The 23,287-nt window shown below is 38.7% G+C and overlaps 1 protein-coding gene across 2 annotated transcripts; it reads left to right on the forward strand.

The window, feature by feature from the left end:
- Nucleotides 1-515: 515 nt before the first annotated feature.
- Nucleotides 516-2,767, forward strand: LOC145789918 (large ribosomal subunit protein eL34-like). 2 transcript variants are annotated; one of them, XM_082867542.1, is made up of 4 exons: nt 516-749; nt 985-1,064; nt 2,137-2,246; nt 2,375-2,767. In XM_082867542.1, the coding sequence occupies exons 1-4, from the start codon at nt 671-673 to the stop codon at nt 2,466-2,468; spliced, it is 363 nt and encodes a 120-aa protein (XP_082723668.1). In that variant the 5' UTR covers nt 516-670; the 3' UTR covers nt 2,469-2,767. The 2 variants fall into 2 exon arrangements, with proteins under 2 accessions (XP_082723668.1, XP_082723669.1); XM_082867543.1 differs by having other exon boundaries at nt 592-749; nt 2,356-2,767.
- Nucleotides 2,768-23,287: the final 20,520 nt, after the last annotated feature.

Below are 23,287 nucleotides of genomic sequence, written 5' to 3' on the forward strand. Positions count from 1 at the left end.
AGCCACCACCACCACCCGCCATCCGGCACCCACCTGCCACCACCACCAGCCACCACCACCACCTATTCGCTACCACCCACTACCCGCTACCGTCATCCATCCACCCGCCACCACCACCCACCTGCCACCACCCACCATCACCACTTTCCACTACCGTCTTCCGTCGCCATTTGCCACCATTTGTCATTTCTCACTCTTTTTTATATTTTTAAATTTTTTTAAATATTTCGTCAATTACCAAACGTGTTTGTAGTTTATGTTTTTTTAAAAATAAACAAAAATCAGTTTATAAAATTTTTATAAATATAAACTGAAAACATAAACATTACCAAACAGACCCTAAAAGATCATATGTTTATGCAACAATTGGGCCCGTCCAAGCTGTCCAGTTCTTGTTTTTGGGCCGTATTGGGCATTCTAGAGGATCCAATGGCAGAATAATTGACCCAAACCACATGGGCAAGCATCTTGCCCAATACACAACTTGTAACCTTTTTTAACAGATAATTAATATCATCTCTTGATAAAATTCACAGCAGCCGTTAGATCTAGGGTTTCCAAAGACCTGAAATCCTCTATTTATACAGTCTCTCTGTCCGTCATGCAATCCTTTAGATTCAGTCTTATCTATACACTGTAGAGAGAGAGGGAGAGCTGAAAGCAGAGAACGATGGTTCAGAGACTCACGTATCGGAAACGGCATAGTTACGCCACCAAATCCCACCAGAACAGGGTCGTCAAAACCCCTGGTATTCCTAAAAAACCCTTGTTTTTGCAATCTACTGATTCAGCACTTCTGGGTTTTTTTTTTTTTTTTTTTGATCTAGGAAAACCGTAGATTTCATTCACAACACATTTAATTTGATGAACAGTGTAATCATAGTGTATTTCGTTTGTCAATTGGGATTTGTGCGAGTTTGTTATGGGAATTGTGGAAATGATAGTTAAATTTTCTCATTTGAGCTAAATTTTGTGTGAATTTAGGAGGGAGGTTGGTGTATCAGAGCACCAAGAAGAGAGCCAGTGGACCCAAATGTCCTGTTACTGGAAAGAGAATCCAAGGGGTATGTAGGCCTCTTGTTTATTTCATAATTGCTCTTGTATTATGCTGTGTCATTTTGTGACTGTGCATCATGTTCTGATTTTGCTACTGTGAAGTTAATTGGTCTTGTTGTGTTCCCTTTCCTTGGAATAATATACTGGGGTTTGTATAATTATAAGTACTTGATTGCCAAGATTTCAATAGTATTCTGTTTCGTTTCTTGTGTTGTTGATTTAAAAAATAAATAAAATTTAATTGAGTTATTCATCAGTTATCAAAATCATTGTGTAGTTTATGGGGATCTGTTATTGGATGATCCAAGCATGGGGCATTTAATGGATGATAATCCTTTTTTGTTAATTTCAATACATGATAAGTCTGAATGTGTAAATATATATGGGTCCTGGTATCGGCACTGCATTAGTTAACCTTCAGTCTTGAACTACTGTGTTAACAACATTTGCAGTGTTGTTTTTACCTCAATTTTTCTATTATGTTTTGAGTTCAGTGACTGTATATTTTTATAAGAATATTGTTTTCAATACAAACAATGATCCACAAGTGTATGAGATCCCCATTGTATAAGGCATCATTTCTTTGCTTGCAACCCTAAAATTCATCCTGGAATGGTAGTGACTCTGGTGTGTGCTTGTCTAAAAAATTAATACAAAAGAGTTTATAGGAAATCCCGTGATTCTATGCTCACTTCTTTTGACTTCTTGGAACTTTGCTTTTTCGGAGGAGCTTAGTTTTTTGTTTAGCTCCTCTCTACCTCTTTTAAACATGGGTTGGCAACCCTATTAAGTGCGAATAATATTGTCCAGAATATTACGAGGAGAATAAGTTACTGTTTCTGGGAAGAATATAAAGAAGTGTATTTTAGTTGATCTCTATTATCAGTTGGTGTCCTCCCCGTGAAGAGTTTCGTAGCTTTATGACTGTGTTACCTTTCAATTTGTTTATTGAATTTTAGATTGCTATTGGAACTCAGATATGCAATTTTTGAAGTTACTGAACCTGCACTTGGCAACTTCATTAAATATTTTATGAAGAAGTGGTATCAATTCTGTTTTAAATTTTGGATTTGTTCGCAGATTCCTCACTTGAGACCTGCTGAATACAAGAGATCTAGATTGTCCAGAAACCGCAGGACAGTGAACCGTGCCTATGGTGGCGTATTGTCTGGAGGTGCTGTCAGGGAGAGGTAAGTTACTGGACTCATCAACGATGGGATTCTTCAATTCTCAAATTTTTACAAATATTATGTTATGTGAAAGTGATTGGGTGAAATATTGGGTTTTCTTAATGTAAAGCCCTTGTGGTTTGTCGTAGGATCATCCGAGCTTTCTTGGTTGAAGAGCAAAAGATAGTGAAAAAGGTTCTAAAGATCCAGAAGGCAAAGGAGAAGCAAGCCTCAAAAAGCTGAAATGAGGGAATGATAAAGCAAGAGCTTTTTTAGATTTTATTATGCTTGGAAGAAATTTAGGCTCGACAATGATGATGATGAAAAAATGTGGAAAAGATTATGATTAGGTGCCTTGAAATCTGAAAGAATGTCTTTGACTCCAGTTTCCCCCAGACTGATTACTTGGGGAATTTCTTGTTCACTTTGTCGACAAATCGATCTCTAGAGGTCTTGGTTTTTGGAATCTTTTGTGCATTGACTATGTATTTGATATTTAATCTTGCAGTTCAATTATATTTCACATTGCTCGGAGTTTTAAATGGCTTGTTTGTGCTGCATAATGCCGAGTTGGCAAGGGAATTGGAATTTGTGCATTTCAGTTGCTTAGTCCACTTATAGGATCAATAATATAGATGTTTCAATCTTCTTTCCCACCCTGACCTATTTTGTTGGATAATGGAATGGTGGCTCAAAGGGCATTGGATGAGTGAAAATTAGCTGTTAATTTGGAGAATTTGCCTGGATAATTTGGCAAAGTTGCTGGCTGATATCACCTGGAGGTTTTTTTTTGGTGCAGTGGCAGGTATGATGGCAGCGTGTCTATGCTGTTCAGCTTGCAGCATTTTAGGTTTGATAGTTTTCTACACTAGGAGGCACTGGCCGGCTTGATATCTAACCGTGTTTTCAATCTTAATCATGTTGGAAGTTTGCAGCAATTTGTCTCCCTTTATAAGAAGTAGAGATGTAATCGGTTCAGTACGGTCGGTATTTAGGTAAAAAATTATACCAAACCGATAATGTCGGTTTTATTATTTTGAATACCGATACAGACCGCTTCTTCCATCAAACTGTACCGATTCGGTTTGGTACGGTTTAATTGGTTTAGGATTTTTCAAATTTGAGCCACTTTTAAATATAATCATTAATCTATCTAAAAACATTAAATTAGTTATTTGTCTATCATTTCAAACATATCTAATTCATCCATTTAACACATACTTTTCAATTCTTAAATTAACAAAAATAAAAACAAAAAAAAATTTCAAAAATACTAAGGTTTCAAGAATAATGAGTTAGAGTTACGATTATATATAATATGAGTTTACAAACTTAGGTTATAAAAATGATAAGATTAATTAATTAAGATTAATAATTTATTATACTTATTAATATCATTATATTATTAGATTATATATATATATATATTATAAATACAATATATGTTGAAGCTGTCGGTTTCGGTTTAGATCAGTGCACAAGGTGCTTAAACCGATACCGAACCGAAAATTGAAAAAATTCAAATTTAAAAACCGCACAGACCAATTTTTGTTAAAAAACAGACCAAATATAGTCGGTTTGGTTCGGTTCAATCGGTTTGGTCGGTTATTTCGGTTTTTCTTACGTCCCTAATAAGAAGGGTTTAAATCCAACTTTGGTTATGATTAAACTAAATGTATAGAGGGACATGAATGAGTTTAATTATCATTCATGTGGGCATAAGCTGCAATTCACTCAATGGGGACACTGATATGTATAAATTCTTTCATTGATAAACCACCAAGAACCAATTCTGCTTCCTTAAACAATCCTATTATTGAGTGTAATGGGTAACAACAAATCTTTAATTTCAAAATAAACACAGGTGAATCTTGCCAATAACTTAACGTTTTGAGCAGTAAGTTGTTTTTGTTTTACTTGAAAAGATCATGAATTTTAAAATGTGTTCATTTTTAACTTATTTAATCGAGGACACTCGGATTATAAGATTAATTTTAAAATTTTTAAGGTAATAATCACAAGATCCATTATCTTGAGCGTAAGGAGATTCTCTGGAGTGAAATCCTACATTAATCTCCTACAGCATGCATGAATGGCCGACACGTGTCCCATTTAGCTTCTAAGGGCAGAGATGCAACCTCACTAAAATGACGTCGTTTTAGTGAGTAATTTGAAAAAAAAAATAAAAATTCAGATCTCTTTCTTTCGTGAGGTTCCTATGAAGCAACATTAGAGAGAGAGAGAGAGAGAGAGAGAGAGAGAGAGAGAGAAAAGGGCTTCTTCTTCCCCAACAACATAGTCTTGGCTTTGTATCTTCTCCACCTATAACTCCCCTGTTTCAGAAATATAGGGAGGGGAAAAAAATACTATCAAATGTAAAATGAGCTTGTATCTTCTCCACCTATAACTCCCCTGTTTCAGAAATATAGGGAGGGGAAAAAAATGATACCAAAATATGTCTTTCCCATTTAAGAAAAAGAATAAAATGAGATCAAGAAATTACTTGCAAATAATGGATCTGAAAAAGAAGATTGCGGCAAGATACACAAGACCCAAATAGGAAACGTCGGCAGCGGCTGCGCATCAGGGCCAGGGCAGGGCGGGGCGGCGATGTGGATCCTCCGCGGTGAGGTGGATCCCCCTCTTCTCTCCTCTCCTCTCTACCCTTGTTTCTCTCTCTCTCTCTCTCTCTCTCTCTAATGCTGCTTCACAGGAACCTCACGAAAGAAAGAGATCTGAAATTTTATTTATTTTTTTCAAATTACTCATCAAAACGGCGTCGTTTTGGTGAGGTTGCATCTCAGCCCTTGGAAGCTGAGTGGGACACGTGTCGGCCATTCATGCATCATTGTAGGAGATCAATGTAGGGTTTTACTCTAGAGGATCCTTACGCTTATCTTGAGGCCAAAAAGATAAAACAATTTGAAAATATCATATTGCTCATATCACTACAAGAATTTTTACTTTTGGCGACTAAATTTTTAGTCGCAAAGTTAATTTTTAGTCGCCGAATGGTTTTAGCGACTAAATTATTTGGTCGCAAAAGTAGTCGCCAAAACAATTGTTGGTAAAAGTAATTAGCGACTAAAATTATTTTAGTCGCCAAATGTATACAATTCCCAACTAAAATTTTAGTCGCCAAAAATTGGACATTAAATTAAATTAGACCCTTTTGGGCGACCAAACTTTTAGTCGCCTAAAGTCCCACATTTTTAGCTACTAAAATTTTAGTCGGCAAAGAGTTCTTCTTTTGGCTACTAAAAATTTAGTCGCCGAAAGTCTCACATCTTTGGCTACTAAATTTTTAGTCGGTAAAGAGTTCCTCTTTTGGCTAGTAAATATTTGGTCGCCTAAAGTTCTACATTTTTGGCTACTAAAATTTTAGTTGGCAAAAGTGTTTTTATCCTTTAGTTTTTTGTTTTTAGCTACGAAATAGTTTAGTCGCCAAATGTTTGATTTTCTTTTGGCTACTAAACTTTTAGTCGCCAAATGTCCTTTTTTTTTTGCTATTAAACTTTTAGTCGTCAAATGTCTATTTTTTTTTTTTGCTACAAAACTTTTAGTCACCAAATGTCTTTTCCCAATTTATTTTTAGCTACAAATTGTTCAGTTGCCAAAAACATGATATTATGTTTTATCGCAAAATTATAATTTCTCCACAACCTGTCTATATTCAATGCAATTTGTAATACGCATATAAACAAAATGATACATACTATCAATCATTCCACAATCTGCATCCATATACCAAAAATAAATAACTTTAAATGTCAAAGTCCATACAAATCAACCATTGTCCAAACTAAAATAATAATTCCATACAAAATACATCATACAAAAATCAAAGCCCTCCGTATACAAAAAATACATTTACTACCAAGCGAAATTACCATTTGGCATGGTACAAATTACCATCGTAATCTGTACGACGACAAAAGGTGCTATATGTACCACGACAAAAGTTTTCTATAGACCATGACAAAACGTCCTATATGTACGCCAACAAATGGTATATACGTACCACGATAGAAGGTGATCTATATACCACGACAATCATTATCTATTGATTGTTAAAAGTTTTCTGTATCAGTAATAATGAACTACACAAAAGTTGAGGACGACAAAAGTATTATATTAGTTCTACACAAAAGTGAAAATTCTTCTCCATACATCAATATGGATTATCCACAAGTCTATGCAACAAAGCCATCTACAAAGAAAAACAAAAAACAAAACATTAAAATTGGTTACAAAATATCAATTCAGTCAGCCATATAGAACATGTTCTAACATGTATTTAAGGTAGAACAATCGATAAATGTCTTCTTGGAAATAAAAGAAAGTATATATATATATATATATATATATATGTATCATGCAATATTTATTCCAACCAACTGCACAAACAATGTAATATGTAATTTCTTCGTCCTATAAATATATAAAGGCAATTATTAGAATATGTAGATGTTATTTTCATAAAGTTGTCGCTTTTTAAACTAAGTGTTGCAAATTTTTCGACTAAGTGTAAGGCGTATTCGAGGGCTGTTATGAATTTTCGCCATTGGAAAGCTCTTTTTCGAGTAAGTTTAGGGCGTATTCGGACCTAACTCCTAACCTACGGGTCTGAATTACGTTCCTTCAGTTCTTACAAGTCCTATTTGTCATGGCGATGCTATCCATGTGAGCCACACGGTCGTTCAGGGTTTGTTTTCAATTTACGCCCTCGAAACGGCCTTTTTTCGACTAAGTTTAAGGCGTATTCGGCTCTAACTCCCCACCTACCAGTCTGGATTACATTCCGTCAATTGTCACAAGTATTATTTGTCATGGGGGAACTGTCCGTGTGAGTCACATGGTGGTTCGAGCGCTGTTTAGAATATTTGCCCCCGAAACGCCCTTTTTTGACTAAGTTTAGGGCGTATTCGACTCTAACTTCCAACCTACGGGTTCGAATTCCGTTCCGTTAGTTCTCACAAGTCCTATTTGTCATGGCAAAGCTATCCATGTGAGCCACACGGTCGTTTGGGGGTTGTTTTCAATTTACGCCCCTGAAACACCCTTTTTCGACTAAGTTTAGGGCGTATTCGGCTCTAACTCCCAACCTACGGGTCCAGATTACATTCTGTCAGTTGTCACAAGTCCTATTTGTCATGGGAGAACTGTCCATGTGAGTCACATGGTGGTTCGGGCGCTGTTTAGAATTTTTGCCCCCGAAACGCCCTTTTTTGACTAAGTTTAGGGCGTATTCGACTCTAACTTCCAACCTACGGGTCCGAATTACATTTCGTCAGTTCTCACAAGCTCTATTTGTCATGGCAAAGCTATTTGTGTGAGCCGCACAATCGTTTGGGGTTGTTTTGAATTTTTGCCCCCGAAACGCCCTTTTTCGACTATGTTTAGGGCGTATTTGGCTCTAACTCCCACCTAGGGGAAGCTGTCCGTGACAGCCACATGGTGGTTCAGGAGCTGCTTTAAATTTTCGCCACCGGAATGCCCTTTTTTGACTAAGTTTAAAGCATTTTTGGCTCTAACTCCCAACCTACGGGTTCGAATTACATTCCGTTAGTTGTCACAAGTCTTATTTGTCAAGGGGAAGTTGTCCGTGAGAGACACACGGTGGTTCGGCTCTCCCAACCTACTGGTCGGAATTACTAGCACAGCTTGTACAACAATTTATGAAGATTTATGTTAAACCATATATAGTTGAGTTTTGAAAAAGATTAAGAAGGAGTCTAGTGACACAAAGATGAACATAAATTTCGAATAAAAAATGTGCACCACCACTTGGAGTAACAAATGAACAACAAGATGAGCAAAAGAATGCTTATTAATTGAGTTCTGAAAAGTTGGAAAGAAGATGCTTAAATAGTTACTACAAATATATCCACTGCCCATGTCAAACTAATTTTATTATTCATGAGGCACAGAGGAACACTTTTAATCATAACATAATAATTAAGCACTCAAGTAATCTTCTCCAAGTAGTTGGGATTTCTGCTTGTGTCTATTTATGAAAATGAAAATGAATTTTAATAAACAAAATTAGACCAATGTTATTGCCCATCAAAATTAGAAGTAGAGTCTACTCATTAGAAGTATACCTCATATCCTATCCAAGCAACTGAAGCAATCACTGTTCCTGCTAATGTATTTGAGAACTTTCTATAAATAGCCAACTTGACACAAGTCCTCTTTGCTTGGATAGAGAGAAAAATATCATTATACAAACTCTATGAGAATGAAAATAGTAAAGTTGCTCTAATGGAAAAATAATTTAATGTTGCAACTAATCAGTTTCCCAAATTCTACCTATCCCCATGAAAATGGTACTAAAGAAGCCCTCTTGATGATGTTAACAAAGCTTTATTTTGTATCGTGATTCCTTTTGCAAATATAGTGTGATGGTTAACATCTATATTTAGCAGGCCACTGTTTCAACTAGAAAAGTTTAAAATGTTTAAAATTTTACACTTAATAATGGGGAACTTGAAGGCATATTGGATGAAGACATATTTGTAAGATCATGAAAATGAACAAGGGAAAGTACCAAAGCAGCGCATGTAAATGTTGGTCATATCCATTAATCAATGGGAGCCAAATCAAATGATATAGAAAATATATAGATGTCAATACAACTTTTTAAAGAAAAAAAGTAGTCTCAAACTCCCAAAACTTGTTCAAGTGCTGCTACCTAGAAAAGACAAGAACAAGACCTTTAAGAACAAGTGAGACAAACTCCCAAAACTTGATTGGCTCCATATTAGTTACAAAATATGTTTGCAAAACCAACATGATATTGTAAATTTCTCAATTAAAGCCCTTCAAATTCAAAAAATGTCATTGCCCAACTTATGGGCAAATTACATAACAAAGCTTGACTATGCCATGTTCTTTTTTATTATTAATAAATTGTTCTACTTAACTATTATCTACCTGCCACTACTTTATGAGTTTCTTAGGTTCTTAATCCATAATTTCACCATTAAGTGACATTGGTCCCTTTAGTTATCAATTCCAATAATAAGACACATTGCCTCTACACCATTTCAGCACTTAAAAAAAACAATAACAAGTAATATGATGGTTCCAGCATCTAAGTTTTCCAAAAGCATACTATGTTTTCCAAAAGCTATCAGAGATGCGTGAAGGTGATTACCTAACTCAGTTAGGACATCCTTCCTTGTGGATACATCTAATTAATATCAAAATTCAAAGAAACAAAAGCAATCTAAAAGGAATGAGAACTAGATAAAACTAAATTAGAAGTAGTAAATAAACTAGTTGAACATTTTAGAGCTCGTATACCTTTATAACAAGTTCAAAGTAACCAACAAGTTCACCTTGACTATCCTTTCCTCTGTCTGAGAAAACAATGAAATTAAGAATAATAAACTCATATATTTGGGCAAGAGTGTTTATATATATATATATATATAAAATTCAACATTAAATCCGTTCATTTGAAATCCTTCAATCTAAACATAACCTGAATTTATTTGGACAAGATATAGTGATTCAAATTGTACAATTCTAAACCCTAGTCATCAAATCTTTAAACAAATATGAGAATTAATTTATGTATACAAATTTACTAACACACATTAATACATAGAAGATAAAATGCAGAGGCCTATTGAAACGAATGACCAAATTAGGGTCCCTCTGTTTCTTGGGTTTTTCTTTTTTTTTTAATATTTAAATTTTAGGGTACAACAACTTTGTTTTCACCAACAATCGCATAACCGAGATCAAGAAATTATCTTTGAAGTTCAATCCAAGTTGAAATTCAACAAAAGAAATGATTAACAATCTAAAAGGGGTTCCAAAAAAAGAGTATTTCACAAGTAAAAATACAAAAGAATCAAACAAAAAAGTGAATCAAGCAATACACTCATGAGTGGACAATCTAAGAAATAAATTGTTTGGGAAAACGTTGTTTGTGATGCAGCTGCACTGTTGTATAAAGATTAACATGCTCTATTTTGTATATCAATCAGCACAAGTATTGCTAACAATGCAGTCATCCAGGAAACGAGTATTTCTGCTATTTTTTTTTTTTTTTGTTTCAACATGAAAGCTTATGAGGAATCCATAAAATGTGTAGCTAATTAACCAAGTAAAACCCTAAATCAATAGATCTGGGTTTCAGAAAAGGAGGAAACTGTGGAACAGTCTAAATCAACACGAAATCAAACCCTAAATCTACAATCAGAAAAGGGAAAAACAGAGAATGGGAGAGAGAGAGAGAGAGAGAGCTCGAGTGAGAGAGACACACACACAAACAGATGGAGAGCTAGAGAGTGAGCTGAAGAGAGTGAGAGAGAGCACCTGCGATCTGCGTCTGTGGCGGTAGTGGCAGTGGTTGTGCCGACGTCCTCCGTACAGTGGGCTGCGGTGAAGTGATTTCGTGTGAGGTTTGGTGGTGAGACAGTCTGGGTGTGAGAGAGTTTGAATATCGTTTTTGTCTAACAGAGGAAGCGCGGGCATCCAAAAATTGTTTCCCTCCCTAAACTTTTACCATTTTTAGCGACTAAATCAATGTTTTGTCGGCAAATGCAATATATATCCCCACTATTCTATTTTTTAGCCGAAGATAAATTAACGGTGACTAACTTTTTAGTCGCCCAAAGTATTTTTGGCGACTACATATAATTTTGGTCGGTTAAAGTTAACAAATGCCGACTAATTTTTTTGGTCGCCAAAGAGTTAATAAGAATATGCTTATTATTTGGCGACTAAAATTTATTTTGTCAGCAAAACATAATATATGACGACTAAAAAAAATTTAGTAGCCTAAAATATAGACTTACGGCAACTAATACGATTTTTAGTCGCCAAAAGTGAACTTTTTGCCGACTAAAACTAAATTTAGTCGCCAATAATTAATATTTGTTGACTAAAAAATTTTAGTAGCTAAATCCTAAACCAACGCCGACTAATAAATTTTTTAGTTGCCAAATGTGATACTTTTGGCGACTAAAATACTTTTAGTCGCCAAATTTGGTCGCCAAAAGTGTAAATTCTTGTAGTGTATCTATCTGTTTATTTGTTCATTATCCAACTATTTGTTCACGTCACCTACCATTATCTATCTATATGTCCATCTAATTTATTTGTTCACATTATCACTACTAGTTGTCGCCGCAATCGATTTTTCCTATTGTTTTTTCTACATTGACGAAGTAAAAATGAATATATATGTATATATATAATCCTTGAACTAAATGTTATATCTTATAGAAAGTTGATGCTCAAAAAAAAAAAAAAAAAATTTGTGTCAAGAATAGGATTCGAACCCATGCCCTTTTGGACCAGTACTTGAAACGGGTGCCATAGATCAACTCGGCCATCTTGACTCACACACACCATTTCAGAAATTAATTGTCAAGCAATAAGTTGAATTATAACACTTTTATTAACCATCTCTGGGCTTACGAAGCATTCGAAACATGGATTTGATTTGTCTTTGCTTTTCGGTTAATAAAGGCTTGTATTCATTTGACATGAATGCGAACTTCCACGAGAAATCCTCACTGATTTCACTATCTTATCTTCATAAAACTTTGCATTGGATCGATGCACTCGTTGTGCTCACCAAGATCTCCTGATTTAGGGGATTCTCTTTTCATACAAGTGATTCTTATTTTGATCTTTAAGCCCTCAATTGAAGAAGTTGAGATGAATGGTGAAGTGGGTGGTTTTAGTATGGGGTAGAAAGATGATCTCTTTGATGGTTTTGGGGGTTGATTTGACATATTCCAAGTACTGTTTATTTTGAAGCTATGAGTGAGTTTCTTTATCCTTGATTTCCTTCTCTGTTTGGGTTGTTTTGTTTGGAATGAGTATTTGATGTTCCACTTCAAAGTTCATCTATCTTTTTGTGGGGAACTGTTATGACGGAACAAAAAAAAAATGAGAAAGTAAAACAAGCAATCATACAAGAACATGAACATATATGTGGTTAGAATATAAGCCCACGTCCATAGGCGAAGAAGGATAGGGCGTTTTACCATCAAAAGAAGGAGAAAATAAAAAAGAAATGGTTGTCTCTCTTCAAGATCTATATATCAAGAAATTGGGTTGGATTAGTTAGAGAGAGTGGGTGGTAAACTGGTTATAAAAACGAATCGGTTAGAATACGAGACAATTCCAACATGAACAAACAAAATCGTGAAGAAATGAATGCCCTTGCAATGTGTCATTGTGCTCACTGTCATGTCAAGCTTCTTGAACTTATCGCATTGCATTTTTCGACATTACCATTGATAAATGAAGGTGGAAATCTGCTTTCCTTACCATGAAGAGTCGTTGAATTATTACCAGTGCCATACATGTATTCATGAGTTGAACACAAAATTGTTACTATGCCTTTTGTACTATGAAAAGCTAGGAAACACGGATACTTTGAAATGGCCCCCGTATGCGTATCGGATACGTATTGAATACGGATACGCATCCGATACGCCGAGATATGTATCAGAAATAACAAAGAAGTATCCTTTTTTTTTTTTTAATTTTTTGAATTTCAGATATGTTTGGGATACGCGAGGATACTTCAAAGATACGTTTAGGATACTTTTGGGATACGGCGGGGCGAAAAAATAATTTTAAAAACTTGTAATGGGGTCAAAGTATAAAATAACAAATGCTATCTGACATAAAACAAAAAAAATCAAACAAACGAACCCTAGCCGTCATCGTCTCTATCGAACAACAACTATTGAATAGTAGCAACAACTCTGAGTCTCTATTACGATTCGCGAACAACAGTAACTCTGAGTCATCGTCGTCGATCAAGGTTCGTTCCATGTCCCTCTTACTCTCACTCTCATTCTCTCTTGATTTTGCTCTCTCTCTCTCTCTCTTGCCCGTTCGCTCTCACTCTCATTTTTCTGTCACTTGATCACAGTCTCTCTCTCTCGCTCGATCTCACTCTCTCCCCCTCTCACTGTACAAACCCCTTTGAATTTTTATTTATTTATTTATTTTTTTGCAGCTAAGCTAAGCTAAGCTACTAGTACCCACTTTTTATTTCCTCAAAAGATAACATCAAGGAGCCTAGTGAGGTTATTTTTTATTTATTTATTTATTTATTTATTTTATCATTGGAAGGGTAAATTTCCCTCCCCCTTTAATTTGAATTGCATTATGGTTAATATGGGTGATGCTATATTGTTGGAATTCCTGAAATTTAATTGAATTGCTGAATTTTTTTTGATGTTCATGGCAACAGATAACTACATTAATGTTTTGTTGTATTTCTTTACCAAATTTATAAATTTTAGGAAATGAGTTCAGGTAAGGGAAGTTTAGGTTCAAGAAGTGGTACACCAATGGAAGAAGATGATCATGCTTCTCGTTGGTGTTATGTTACAAAAAATGGAAAAAATGAGGTGGTAATACCAAGTTTAAATGCAATTATTGTCAAAATGAGTACAAGGGGTCATACTTTAAGGTCAAGAAATTTGTTAAAACTTTCTGGCCATGGGATTAGAGTGTGCCTCAAAGTGACTCCTTAACACCTTGCTAAAATGCAAAGGAAAAATGAAGAAGCCGAGAAGAGGTTAAAGATGGCTATGCCTAAAAAAGTTTCTTTACCACCTTTCACTTGCCAATCTACTTTAACAGGTTCAGGGCCTTTAGATACTAGAGGATTTAGGATGGAGGGGTATGAGCCAAGAAAAAGAAAGGCTATTGGAACTTCTACTCTAGAAAAGGCATTCAACCATGTTATTCAGGAACAATTGCATTCTTAGATTGCTCGTATGTTTTATTCAGCAGGGTTACCTTTTCATTTATCATGGAATACATATTATGTTAGTGCTTTTCAATTTGTTGCTAACAATCCAATTCCTGGTTATGCACCACCTGGTTATAACTTGTTAAGGACTACATTGCTTCAAAAGGAAAGGGCTAATGTAGAGAGATTGTTGGAGCCAACTAGAGCATCATGAAAGGAAAATAGGTTGAGTATTGTTTCAGATGGATGGACTGATTCTCAAAGAAGGCCCCTTATTAATTTTATGGGAGCATCAGAAGCTGGGGCAATGTTCTTGAAAGTTGTTGATTATGAAGGTGAGCACAAAGACAGGTTTTTTTTTTTTTTTTTTTTTTTTTTTCTAACTTAATTAGTCAAGCAATTGAAGAAGTTGGACATCAGAATGTCATTCAAGTCATTACAGATAATGCTCTCGTGTGTAGTGCAACTAGTTTACTTGTAACGCCCTCAAAATAATGACATTAAACCCATCAATAGAGACATACATTGATATATAAAAGTTCCACATTTTTCTATTCATCAGAGTTTCAATACAAAAGTATTACATGTTAACGACAAAAGCAAATGCCCTAAAGGCTTACAGCTTTCCAAGTTAACACTTGGTTACAACAAAAGAGTACTAACTCAGTTTCACATTAAGCCCTTGGCTTGAATATACATGTAATACATCAAAAGAGAAAAGATAACCGAAGTCTGCCCGCCTCTAGCCTCCCAAGCTAGGTTCTTGGAGGTGGCATGCTACCTGCACCTGAAAATGATATTCCCATATAGGGTGAGCCACAGCCCAGTAGAAATACACTAAACCAAATATGAACAATGACTAAAAGATTAGCGGTTTGATAGATGGCCAACACTGATACTTTCTCTTATTACGCTTTACAGTTTCATGACGTACAAGTCCATGTTACAATCCATTTTCCAATTTCTTTAAATTTTCAATTTAAAACCCTGGCTCAGAACCTGGCCAAACAACTCATATGAGATAATGACTCATATCATATACTTTCTCATTTCATAATAGATAAGCATACTAGCTATATCATACACCAACAGATAAGCATACAAGCTATATCATCACTTCCATAGATATGCATAAGAGCACTATCTCACTTCCAAAGACAAGCATACGAGCTATGTCAACACATCACTAGATAAGTATATGAGCTCTATTTATGGAGTCCATCCCCTATCTTCTCCCAAACAACATCCGGTTTAGAGGTCCATCCCCTAAACCGTGGAGTACATCCCCTATCTCCTCTAACGCAACACAATGCATATAAACAATAATTATACACATCATCAACCAATACATAACATTTAATGTATTCATTCAACCGTCATACTCAATGACACATTCCGGTGATTAGTTTTAGTTTGCCTAATCATCATGCATTGTCTACAACAATCAAGACTATCCTCCACCGATAGCCCAAAGCAGTTATTTCTATACAGAAAATAAGTGCAACAAATGGATATATAAAATCAACATTTCCAACTAGGTGAGCGATATAAAATCCAACTACACCCTTTAATCCCATACATTCCCAATCTCAACATTTCCAATTCAATTCCTCATTTCTCACAATTAATTTTACAAATTAATTAACCAATGTAATTAGGGCATTTTCCATAATTAACATTACAACCCTTAAGTTCTATTTTCATTAATGTTTTAACATTAATTCTACTTTTCCATGCCAAACATGCATCTAGGCTTTTATATAGTTAAAACCCCAACTTTGTAAATTTGCACAAAAGTCCTAAACTTTCACAAAATTACCAACCCAACTCCAACATCTCAAACTACTAAAATTTAAAGACAAAACCCATAGTAAGGAGTAGGTTATCCCTACCTCAAATTCGGAGCTTAAGGGAAGAAGATGACGAAACTCAACGTGCTCCAAAACTCGAAATTTTCGGATCAAAGTAAAGCCCTCGACGATCAACCCAACTTTTGTAAAGACCAAAGGTGAGGAAAACACCCTAACTAGATCAATACCTAGAGAGAAGTTGAGGTTCTAGTGAGAGGAGCTCTCAAATGGAGGTTTTGAAAAGTAAGAGAGAGAAAAGGAGTTGAAAAAGTGATCCAAAAGTCGGATCTCGGATTTATATAAAAGTCTCCCCGCTCGAGCGTCCAAACCCCCGCTCGAGCGTCACTCACAGACTCCCGCTCGAGCGTCAACAATCCCGCTCGAGCGTCGGATACACACTCCCAGAACTTTTACAGAACCAGGTCTCCGCTCGAGCGTCAACCCTCCCCGCACGAGCGTCACACACAACATCCCGCTCGAGCGTCAAAACTCCCGCTCGAGTGCACAACACTGCAGAGGAGATACTGGAAGATGGAAAACTACGCTCGAGCGTCGAAAACGCCGCTCGAGCGGGCAGACGACAACGAAGGGCCCGCTCGAGCGTCAAAATCCCCGCTCGAGCGTGAAGGCCAAAATCTGGGCAACTACTCTTGGTTTCTAAGTCCAACCAACCTGTATCAAACTCGCCCAACACAACCCAAGACTCGAATGTAAGGAGTAAAGGATGTAAACAAGATATACACGACAACCAACTCCACGGAACCTAAGTCCGGATACAACAGTTAAAGGAAAGGGGAAACCGGGATCGCTATAACCTCCCCCCTTTAAAGAATTTCGTCCTCGAAATTAAACACAGTTTAAAAAATAGGTTTTCTTCATGTCCAACAACATTACGACATAATATTAAACATTCCGACCCATTTCCGGTCAATTCCATCTCTTTTTAAGATGCAATTCACAACACATATTACAACTGCATTATCAACATGTAATTTTCTTCCATTCCCAACCACTTTCAACACATATGGTTCACAGTTTATATCATAATCAATATACATGATACAACTCCAATTCTACAATATAGCCAACATATGCAATATCATAATCAACTCCCATATCAGGGTAAGTTCTACAACATACTTCCATTAAACCGAAACATTACCAATGTTTTACAACTTAAGACATATATAAAGCTCTTAAGTCTAGCAATATTACAAAATCTTAATACAAGATTACTCATCAATAAACAAGTCCGGATGTTTCTCGCAGACTTCCAACTCACGTTCCCATGTGGCTTCCTCCACTCCGTGATGTTTCCACAAAACCTTTACCAAAGGGATGGTCTTGCCACGCAGGACTTGATCCCGCCTATCCAAGACCCGAACCGGTCTCTCCTCATACGAGGCATCCTCATCTACCTCCAAGTCGGTCCAATCTAACACATGGGATGGATCCGGCTCATATTTTCGAAGCATACTCACATGAAACACGTCATGAACTCCGGACAACTGTAGCGGCAACGCTAAACGATAAGCAACCTCTCCAATCCTCTCAAGGATCTCAAAAGGCCCAATAAATCGAGGGGATAACTTCCCACTCTTCCCAAACCTCATCAACCCCCGCCTAGGTGATATCTTCAAAAAGACATGATCACCTATCTCAAACGCCAAAGGCCTCCTCCTACGGTCAGCATAAGATTTCTGACGACTCTGGGCTGTAACAAGGCTCCTACGGATAAGTTCAACTTTCTCCGTCGTCTCCCTAACCAACTCCGGACCCAACAAAGGTGCATCACCCACCTCGGCCCAACAAACTGGAGACCTACACGGTCGGCCAATCAAGGCCTCAAACGGTGCCATACCGATACTAGACTGGAAACTGTTGTTGTAGGCAAACTCCACTAATGGTAAGTGCCTCTCCCACGTCCCACTAAAGTCAAGGACACAACCTTGAAGCATATCCTCAAGGATCTGAATAGTACGCTCAGACTGCCCGTCAGTCTGAGGATGATAAGCCGTACTAAAGGTCAACTTAGTACCCAAGGCACTCTGCAAACTCTGCCACAACCTAGCAGTAAAACGAGGATCTCTATCTGAGACAATCGTTACTGGGACCCCGTGTAACCTCACTATGTCCCGAATATACAAGTCGGCAAGATGATCTACCGAATCTCTCACGCGCATGGGAATAAAGTGCGCCGACTTAGTTAACCGGTCAACAACCACCCAGATAGCATCACTACCCCGCTGAGTCCTCGGAAGACCTACAACGAAGTCCATAGTGACGTGCTCCCACTTCCACTCGGCAATAGGCAAGGGTTGCAACAAACCCGCTGACCTCTGATGTTCGGCCTTCACTTGCTGACAAGTAAGGCACCTTGACACGAAAGCTGCCACATCCCTCTTCATACCTCGCCACCAAAACTGGTGACCTAAATCCCAATACATCTTAGTACCTCCCGGATGCACCGCAAGGCGCGAATGATGGAACTCTCGGAGTACTTCCTCTCGGCAAGACTCCGGCACAAATAAACGGTCTCTGTATCTCACACTCAGGTTGGGATACACCGTCAAACCCTTCTCAATCTTTCCATTGGAGATCTTCTCTCGGAGGGATTCTACCTCAAGGTCACCTCTCTGCGCCTCTAACACCCGTGTCACTAGTGTAGGCTGCGCAACTACAGAAAACAAGGCCGCAGCCTTAACAGATTCGCCCAGAAGCAAATCAAACTCGCCCAATGCACCCAACATCTCCCATTCCCGGATGGCTATACAAGCTACATCACTAATGAATTTCCTACTAAGCGCATCGGCCACAACATTGGCCTTCCCCGGGTGATAGTGCAACTCAAAGTCATAATCCTCAATGAACTCCATCCACCTCCTCTGCCTCAAATTTAAGTCTCTCTGTGTAAACAGATACTTCAAACTTTTATGGTCCGAGAACACCTCGAACCTCTCACCATAAAGGTAGTGCCTCCAGATTTTCAAGGCGAAGATCACTGCGGCTAACTCTAAGTCGTGTGTAGGATAATTCTTCTCGTGTATTTTCAATTGACGTGAGCCATAAGCTATCACTTTCCCCTCTTGCATCAACACACAACCCAAACCCTTTCGTGAGGCATCACAATAAACCGCATAACCCAAGCCTCTCTCCGGAATAATCAAAAGCGGAGCGGTGGTCAATCTAATCTTCAACTCTTGAAACGACTTTTCACAAGTCTCACTCCACACAAACTTGACCCTTTTCTGCGTCAATCTAGTCAACGGCGAAGCTAGCCTGGAGAAATCTTTCACAAACCGACGGTAATACCCAGCTAATCCCAGAAAACTGCGGATCTCAAACACACTCTTAGGCTGTACCCAATCTTGCACTGCCTCTACCTTGGATGCATCAACAGAGACCCCTTTCCCGGATACCACATGGCCTAAGAACTTGACTTCTTCTAGCCAGAACTCACACTTCCCAAACTTGGCATACAGCCTATGGGCTCTAAGTAACTCAAGCACCACTCTCAAGTGTGTCTCGTGCTCCTCCTCTGAAGGTGAATAAATCAGGATGTCGTCCACGAAAATGACTACAAAACGATCTAAGAATTCCCGGAAGATCCGGTTCATCAAGTCCATAAAGACTGCCGGTGCATTGGTAAGCCCAAATGGCATCACCAGAAACTCATAGTGGCCATACCACATACGGAATGCCGTCTTCGGAATATCCTCCTCCCTGACCCTCAACTGGTGGTAACCCGATCTCAAGTCTATCTTAGAGAAACAACGAGAACCCTTCAACTGGTCAAACAAATCATCTATACGGGGCATAGGGTACTTATTCTTGACCGTAGCCCTATTCAACTTCCGGTAGTCGATACACAACCTCAAGGCACCATCTTTTTTTTTTGCAAAGAGGGCCGGTGCTCCCCACGGTAAAACACTAGGGCGAACAAAACCTTTATCTAGCAACTCCTGGAGGTGAATCTTCAACTCACTTAACTCGGCTGGGGCAAAACGATAAGGTGCCATAGAAATCGGCGCTGTGCCGGGTACTAAATCAATAGAGAACTCTATCTCTCGGTGAGGTGGCAAACTAACAAGGTCCTCGGGAAATACGTCCGAGTACTCACAAACCACTCTCGGCAACACAATCTGGGTCTCATCACACTAAGCACTCATGAAGCTAGCAAGTAGACCACTAAGCTCACTCCGCCTTCGCGAATCATACCCCGGTGGCAAAACACTACCAACCTGGTCTCCCAAGAAATGGAACCACTCCCCGCTTAAGGAACATAACGTGACCCTCTGGCGGTAGCAATCAATAACAGCCCGGTATGACGATAGCCAGTCCATACCCAAAATAACATCAAAACCCTTCATGGGCATAACTACAAAAGGGAACGCAAGTCTATAGTCGGCGACCTCTATATCGCAACCTCTACAACCCTGTTTCAAAATCAGTTCACCCCCAAGAGGTGACACTACACATATAGGAGATGCCAACTGTGCTAACTCCAATTCCAAAACAGATGCAAATGCAGCAGATACAAAAGAATGAGATGCACCCGTATCAATCAACACATTAGCAACCGAGTTGCAAAACAAAAGGTACCTCTCACCACTGATGGAGCCGGTACTAGATCCTGCGCGGTAACAGCATACACGCGCCCTGTAGGCTGCTGGTCTACCTGCTCACCTCTCGGAGCATACGACTGTTGTACTGACTGGGACGACGAAGCTCCCGGATTGGCCCTCGAGGCCTGCACAGACTGAGCTGGCTAAAATCCCTGCGTCTGTCTAGAACCAGACGCTCCTGAAGTGGCACTCAACTGTGGGCAGAACCTCTTCAGGTGCCCAGGTTGTCCACACTGATAACAAGATAAGGGCTGCCCCCTGCCCAAACTCTGACTCTGCGGTCTAGCTGAAGAAGAAGCAGCTCTCTGACCTCCGCCCTTCTGTGGGCAAACCGAAGACTTGTGACCTAGCTGGCCACAGGTGAAACAAGTCAAACCTCCCTGATTACCTCTCCCCGAGCCTGCACTCGGCACCGGAAAGGTCGATCTAGCAACTCCACCCTGAGACTGCTGAGGGTTATAACCCCTCTGTCTCCTGCCTTCACCCTGACCCTCTTGGCCCCTCTTGGAGCCTCTATGTTTCTCCTCGTCCTCCTCCTGCATCATAAGCTCCATATGAGCTGCAAGATCCACTAAATGTCTATACTCTCGGATGTAAGACCCACCAACCCTCAACTTGAGGCCCCGCCTCAACTTCTGCTCCAACTCATAGCAACGGCGTTCTTCGGACGCCACCAACTCAGGTGCAAACCTGGACAAACTAGTAAAAGTGGCCTCAAACTCTGCCACAGACATACCCTGCTGATTAAGCCGACTAAACTGATCCCTCAGCTTTTCCCTAGCCACTGCAGATAAGAACCTCTCTTGGAAAGCATTCACAAACGCCTCCCATGTTCCATCAACACGAGCCTTCTCGTACTTCCACCATTGACCCGCATCTCCCTTCAGCTGGAAGGATGCCAAGGTCACTTTCAGTGCCCCGTCCTCGATGCCAAGCATCTCGAACGTCTTACTCATTTGTTCCAACCACTCGTCAGCCTTCAGTGGTTCCTTTGGATCCCCAACAAACTCGTCCGGGTTAGACCGGAAGAACTCCCTCTTCAAGAAAGAAGGCCCTGCCTCAGCTGCCTGATTCCCAGCTCTGAGAATACCCAAAGCCCCTGCTATCTCTCGTGCCAAAGCAATCATAGCCTGCTGACCTGCTGGCTCAGCCACATTGGCCTGGCCAACTCCCTCCTGCACTGCCGGAATCTCATCCGGTAGAGGTACTTCCTGCCTCGCAGGCCTACCACGCCTACACCTCTTCCTCGTCCTGACATCCTAATAAAGATAATACAGAACGTTAGCACATTCACAAATGTGCCAAAACTAAACACTCACGCCCTAATGCATGGACAACTGTAATTCACTCCACGTAAGTACATAAACACATAAGCACTTACGAATTTCATTTCCGGATAATGATAGTCCCGAGGCGTTACTAGAGTTCTGGTTAGAAACGGCATTGATCAAGTGCCTTTCCAACAAGACTCCCAGAAACCCAAGTATCCAATCAACATCCTAGAAATTAAATCCCATACCCACATAAACACGTAAGCATGTTATCAATTTAAACACATAGCATGTGACACTACATCTAAGTCTCTACCAAGCGAGACAAACCCATCGTGATACTAATCACTTCCCACGTACCCAAAGTATTCGAACTCGGTACGCTCTGATACCAAGTTGTAACGCCCTCAAAATAATGACATTAAACCCATCAATAGAGATATACATTGATATACAAAAGTTCCACATTTTTCTATTCATCAGAGTTTCATTACAAAAGTATTACATGTTAACGACAAAAGCAAATGCCTTAAAGGCCTACAGCTTTCCAAGTTAACACTTGGTTACAACAAAAGAGTACTAACTCAGTTTCACATTAAACCCTTGGCTTGAATATACATGTAATACATCAAAAGAGAAAAGATAACCAAAGTCTGCCCGCCTCTAGCCTTCCAAGCTAGGTTCTTGGAGGTGGCATGCTACCTGCACCTGAAAATGATATTCCCATATAGGGTGAGCCACAGCCGAGTAGAAATACACTAAACCAAATATGAACAATGACTAAAAGATTAGCGGTTTGATAGATGGCCAACACTGATACTTTCTCTTATCACGCTTTATAGTTTCATGACGTACAAGTCCATGTTACAATCCATTTTCCAATTTCTTTAAATTTTCAATTTAAAACCCTGGCTCAGAACCTGGCCAAACAACTCATATGAGACAATGACTCATATTATACACTTTCCCATTTCATAATAGATAAGCATACTAGCTATATCATACACCAACAGATAAACATACAAGCTATATCATCACTTCCATAGATATGCATAAGAGCACTATCTCACTTCCAAAGACAAGCATACGAGCTATGTTAACACATCACTAGATAAGCATATGAGCTCTATCTATGGAGTCCATCCCCTATCTTCTCCCAAACAACATCCGGTTTAGAGGTCCATCCCCTAAACCGTGGAGTACATCCCCTATCTCCTCTAACGCAACACAATGCATATAAACAATAATTATACACATCATCAACCAATACATAACATTTAATGTATTCATTCAACCGTCATACTCAATGACACATTCCGGTGATTAGTTTTAGTTTGCCTAATCATCATGCATTGTCTACAACAATCAAGACTATCCTCCACCGATAGCCCAAAGCAGTTATTTCTATACAGAAAATAAGTGCAACAAATGGATATATAAAATCAACATTTCCAACTAGGTGAGAGATATAAAATCCAACTACACCCTTTAATCCCATACATTCCCAATCTCAACATTTCTAATTCAATTTCTCATTTCTCACAATTAATTTTACAAATTAATTAACCAATGT

Source organism: Camellia sinensis, chromosome 4 (genome assembly GCF_055761805.1).
Source record: "Camellia sinensis isolate YWXY chromosome 4, ASM5576180v1, whole genome shotgun sequence".
In the NCBI taxonomy this organism is placed as follows: Eukaryota; Viridiplantae; Streptophyta; class Magnoliopsida; order Ericales; family Theaceae; genus Camellia; species Camellia sinensis.